The following is a 6,000-nucleotide window of genomic DNA, read 5'->3' as shown; positions in this document are numbered from 1 at the left end:
GGCACAGATCACTCTAGCAGGCAGAGAGCCTGCCCCAGGGGCTGAGTGTGGAATCCAATAGACTATCTAAGGCCTGAGCCCCATCACTTACAAGCTGTGACTGGTTATTCCACACCCTGAGCCTCAGTCATGCTCCCTAGAAAAGGGAGATAATGCTGCACACACTCACATGGTTGCTGTGAGGACTATGGGACAACATCTCTGAGGGACACTGGATATAAGACCTAGCATAAATTCTCAATAAAAGGGGATTATTTTGATAGCACATTAATCATTGTTCTTAGAGGCATTATCATTGGCAATAAGGATACTGAAATTCAGGTGATTTTTCCTGATCTTTGGTGGGTGGGGTGAGGAAGGATATCAGACCTAAATCACCAAGGAGCCCATCCTCTTCCTTCACTGCATCCGTCTCCACAACAGCCCTTTAGACACTGCCTTAGCACATACAGGAGCTGAACTCTGCATAGCTGGGGTTTCCCAAATGTACCCCATGACACCAAAAACCAAGCTTGTTGTAAAGAATAAAGGCTTTGTGCAGGCTCCTAGGAGCAAATTGAAGGACTATGCTCAATCCTTACTGGAATCAAGAAGTGAATTTTCATGATGCTGAGAAAGAAAAAAGGTAGCCTTAAAAATTCCTTGTTGGGAAAAGTAGAGGGGAACATGAGGAGCACAGTGTCTAAGAGAAAGAAAGGAAAAATTATCCACTCTGCCTGGTAAGAAGGCTTCTGGCCGTTCTGCAGCTCCACCAAGCTAATTCAGCAAGAGCTGACCCTATCAGGTGGCCAAAGTCTGGAACCATTGATATATACACAATAAATGAAATGACACTGCAAATCATGATATAATGCTATCATCTATGGTCTCAGACTTTATGGACATAGAGTACTGAAAATCATCAAAAGAGGTGAAGGTCAAGGTTGGATGAGCTCTTATGCACCCCCACCCCCAATGATTGGGGCAAGTGTCTCCTTAGCAGCTGACTGACCTGAGACCTTTGGATCATGTATGCATCATAGCTGGACCAGTGGTACTTGGCTGTAATATCTGGACTATAGCCAGCACCACAAGAGCATGGTATTTTCAAGCTCAAGGGCTGTTTCTTAGGTCTATAAACCTGCGGGAGAAACCTACAATGGTTAGGTGCAGGAGAGGAGGGTGCACGGAAGGAATTAGGGAAAAGCAAAGAAGGATGTTCATTTTGACTTTCTGTGGCCATTTTGACACGGGGAAAACCCAGTGTAAAAGATGTACAGCTCCAAAAAAAGAGGTCAGGTATAAGCAATCTCTGACCCCTGAGGCCAGCATTAGCAAGGCATACCACTCTGTGGAATGATCCCAGTGTCTTGCAGTGACTGGGACTCTCCCTCTATGAGGACAAGGTGCTCAGGCACAGTAGTGGTCTCTCTCTCTCTCTCTCTTTCTCTATCCCTCTCACTGTCTCTGAACAAGGCAGCCCCATGAGAAATAACTCTGGTGCAGGGCCAATGTATGTCTTTTCCTTCCTGAGAGGGAAAAGGGTTAGTCACATTGTAAGCGGAGGGGACTTAATCCTTCAGGCTTCCTTTCCACTCACCTTGTCCATGGTGCTTGGCACAGATCACTCTAGCAGGCAGAGAGCCTGCCCCAGGGGCTGAGTCAATATCGAGGCACTCTACATGGTAACTGTGTGGCCATTAGAGAGCTTCAGAGCCACATATGGCCCTAGGTAAAATGTGGTAGCCACCCTGCAAGGCCATAAACCATTGAGCTGACTGATTTCATAATGAACTCAAATCTTAGTGAATATCTTTAATCGTTGCTTACAAGAGTCACCAAGTAATATGAGGAAGATAAATATCTAAAGATTTCATGGATGATTTTCCAATATGCTTCAGATGTAATTATTTCCATTTAAGCTACTTCCAGAAAACCTTCCAGAGAGCAAGGAACTTTCTGCACAATTTAGAACTATGCCCCTGCTTTCATGTCCCTCAAAACAAATACAGTGGCCTAGAGGGGCAAAAACACAGGATAATGGGGCAAACGGGTGATTATTTAAAAATAGTGTGAATAATGGCTGGGTAGTCTCTAAGCATAGTCTGGCAGTGCTAGAAGCTGGGAGATGCTCCTTGGCTGAAATGTATTGGAGGAAATAGTCAAAGAACTAAAGTTGAAAGAATAGAGAGAAAGAAACCCAAAAACCTGGATGAGGGCAGTTCTTTACAGGGACCAGAAAGTGAGCAAGGCAGAAGGTAAAAGGTCCAACAGGAAAGAAGTTTACCCAGAATTTAATTATAAGTTTCTAGAATTTAATCAGAAGTCAAACAAAGTCCACTGGAAGAAAGAAAGCTGAGAGCTACTTCTGGGGAGATGATGCTGACACAAAAGAAAGGAAAACAGCACTGGTTGCAAACCACACGAGCCCAGCCACATGCACATAAACACAGAAAAACAGTAAAATGCTGTTGCAGTGACAACTGGGTCCATTGCACTCCTACCTGGTTTTAGCGGCTTGAGCCCACAGGATGGATATGGGAAATGAAGAGTGGCTAAAATCCAGAGAAAGCCCACAAGGCCCCAAACCCAGCAAAACACACCTGTCTTGCAGGAGGCCCCACCTGCTGCTTTAATTGATGTACTAGTCGGTCTTTTTCTCGCTTGAGGGCCATGACTTCTTCCTGCGTCTTTTTCTTTTTGGAGGCAGACAATTCCAGCAAGGCAATGTTTGCATCTTTTTCACTGATGGCTGCAAGTAGCGCTTCCTGTCTGGTAAAATAAAGATTATTGAGATCATTTTTGTAAAATAAAAAAATCCCAAACAATTGGCATTTATAGTTGAAATGAACCACAGAGTATTGCCTCAATGGGAAGAAATTATGAATTATACTTAAAACAAACTAGCTCTTTGGCTTTCAGAATGGACACAGTAGTTTGGGTCAGAATCCCTGTGACTGCACACTGCAGCCACTGAGAGAGGAATCTTTTAATGGCTTCATAGATGTAGCCACATATTAGAAATAGGACGGGACAAATCTGAGCATTCATTGCCGACACATTTATCCACCCATCCATCCAAACATACATACATTCATCTATCCATCCATCAATTTGCCAAGAGTCTTAGTCTGTTTTCTGTTGTTATAAAGTAATACCTGAGACTGCATAATTTATAAAGAAAAGATGTTTATTTGGCTCATGATTCTGGAGATTGGGAAGTTTAAAGGCATGGTGGTAGCTTCCAGCAAGGGCTTTTGTACTAACATGGCAAGAAAAGTAGAAGGACAAGTGAGCAAGTGTGAAAGAGACCACAAGATCAAGCAAAGCTTGCTTTTATAACAACCTGCTCTCTCAAGAACTAATTCACTCCTGAGACAAGAGAATTAGTCCATTTGTGAGGGCTCCACCCTCATGATTCTCATGATCTTAGCACTTCTTAATGCCCCTGCCTTTTAATACTGTTATGTTGGTAATTAAGTTTTCATCATATGAACTTTTGGGGGATACATTCAAACTACAGCACCAAGTAAGGTTCTAGATACTCTGAGAAAACCCCTAAAACTGGGTAGCAATTTCACCTATTACTTTTTTCATGCAAGGTTGTCTTTTGAAGGCAGACAGAGATATTTACTGGAAACCTTGTTCTATTTTCAATGCATTTAGTGATGCTCCCTTGCCATCCCACCAAAAACAATTACTTCCTCAGCCTTCCTTGTTTCAGTAATTACACTACCATCCACTAAGCAGCACAAATCCTGAACTTAGAATTCATCCCTGAGTTATTTCCTTCTTTCTCTATCCAGAGCCAATCCACTGACAACTTCAGTAGGTTTTACTTGAAAGTATGCCCCTTATCTAAACTTATGCACTACTATAAAAACATCAACCAACCATCAGCATCACTCACTGGGGACCACTACAAAAGCTTACTCATTGATCTCTCTGGTAAAGAGAGTAAAGTCATCTTTCAAAACATTATAAGCCCAGATTCCACCATTCTATTGTGTAAAGATGCATTGCATCACTCTTTAGACTTGAAATCCAGACCCTTTATTGATGCTTGCAACACATTACACTAACCAGCGCTGACAACCTCTCTGAGGGCCTCTGTTCCTCTTCTCCTTCCTCAATCATTTTAGGCTCCAGTGCATTTCATTCCAGGTCTCTGCTAGTCCTTGGAAATGTTACCCTTGGCCCCTCACGTCATAGGCTTCACCTTTCTATGCTTTTGCCTCACACAGCTCTTATCTTCCAGGTGTGTGACTGACTACTGGCTTAGACTGCCTCATGTCCAAGTCGGTCATCTGTCACATTACACTACTTCATTATTTTATAGCACTCTTTGCCACTTGATAGCATCTTGTTTATTATTTGCTTTGTAGACTTGATGCTTCATGAAACTGGGACCTCTATCGATCTTGGGCACCACCAATTCTCAAGCTTCTAGAAGATCCCTCAGCACATAGCGGGCGCCCAAAAATGTTAGTTCAAGGAAGAAGTAAGTTCATTTTTTACTTTTTACAGACTTTTAAAGATATCACCAGACACCTCTTCCTCTCATTTTTAACTAATTAGAATGCTTTGTTTCCTGCTTAACCTATAGTCATCACTTATTCAGAGAACTTTTAAAGTTGCCTCCTTCAATCTTTACGGTATAATTTTATGACCACATCTGTCACAAATTTTAACCTGGAATTTTCTGGGATGATTTTTGAGTAGGAAATAGCTCTCCTGGGTGTGTTTCATTGAATCCTCCTTTCCTCTGGGAAAGTCTTATCCCCAACATTTGTGTCTCTTCTGAAACATTCTAGCTACTTTGGAAGACCCCACAGCCCCAAGGAAGCCTCCACACTGGGAACTTCCCTCACACACAAGGCCCAGGATTAAAACCTGGTCATGATCCTGTTTTGCCTTTCTTTAATCCCCATCACCAGACCAGGCCCTCTCCAGATGTTTGGACAAGGTGGTCATTATTTGGATCTCAGATTATTCCCCTTTTCACTGCAGGGATTTATATGGAGTTTTCTGGGCCCCACTAATGCCTGGCAGTAGGAGCTTCTGTTTGAAGCTCACGCAGATGTGTGAGCAGCAGAACATGTCAGGAAATATCTCCATTTTCCAGAAGAAAAGCAGTGCAGGCTGGACTACTACCAGCAGCATTAATATCCAGCTTCACAGAGCCTGTCTGCTTTTGGATAACAGCTGAGACAATAGACATGCTTGCGGCTCCCAGCCAGTGCATATTTATACAGAGGGCGAAGCTGAAGAGGCTATACAGACTTTAAATCAGGGACAGCCTATTTGCTATCTGCTATTCCAAACTTTAGCTACAACACACAAGGTGATTGCAATATTTTATCCCCTCTGTTACAAACTGAAATATCTAAATGAAGCTTTTTTAGTGAAAACAAACTAAAGGACCGATATTAGGAAAATTGGGGATTGGAGGTAAACTGACTACACCTCTACAACTGCATCTTTACAGACATATGCAGGTATTTAAAATGCTGATTTAAAAACCTTAGTGACGTGAAAATATTTATGTTTGTTGAGAAACAATTCTCTACGAGTGAGTCTGTCATGTTTCTGTGCATTTTACAAGCACAGACACTATTTTCTTTTCCGATAATCTTTCAAGGCCGTTTGTATAGTGACTAGCTTTGAAAGACAGAGGTGGTTTTTCTGTTTGAATCAAAGGGAAGACACGCTTACTGCCCCATATAATAGTGTCTCCTTCCAGAGCAAAAGGCAGGCAGGCACGTTACTGCCCATTATAAAATATTCAGATTCTCTGATCTCAGGGTTGCCCTCCTATAATACAAATGACTACGTATGTGTTTATCCAGTCCATCCGACTGGCCTCCATGGGACTTGGAGCAAGGAGAATCGACACAAATATACTAATTCTTCACTCTGTGCCATGAGCAATAAAGTCCTTTATCTTTGGCCCAGAAGTCTCTTGTCATCTGCCTGCATCCATGGAACTGAGGCAGGCTAACCTGTTAGGATACAGTAGGG

At 42.5% G+C, this 6,000-nt stretch overlaps 1 protein-coding gene across 2 annotated transcripts in view; it reads right to left on the bottom strand.

Annotated features, from left to right (window-relative positions):
• ERC2 (ELKS/RAB6-interacting/CAST family member 2) overlaps positions 1-6,000 on the bottom strand; it is a 970,858-nt gene that overhangs the window by 241,398 nt on the left and 723,460 nt on the right. For both annotated transcript variants that reach the window (XR_003306672.2, XM_026446958.2), the window contains exon 15: positions 2,604-2,751. Coding sequence is in view for 1 of the 2 variants with exons in the window: in XM_026446958.2 (XP_026302743.1) it covers positions 2,604-2,751 (148 nt within the window). In the remaining variant the exon portion in view is untranslated. The remainder of the gene's footprint in view (positions 1-2,603; positions 2,752-6,000) is intronic.

This window comes from Piliocolobus tephrosceles, chromosome 2 (genome assembly GCF_002776525.5).
Source record: "Piliocolobus tephrosceles isolate RC106 chromosome 2, ASM277652v3, whole genome shotgun sequence".
Classification (NCBI taxonomy): Eukaryota; Metazoa; Chordata; class Mammalia; order Primates; family Cercopithecidae; genus Piliocolobus; species Piliocolobus tephrosceles.
This window is presented reverse-complemented; position numbering and strand designations above follow the sequence as displayed.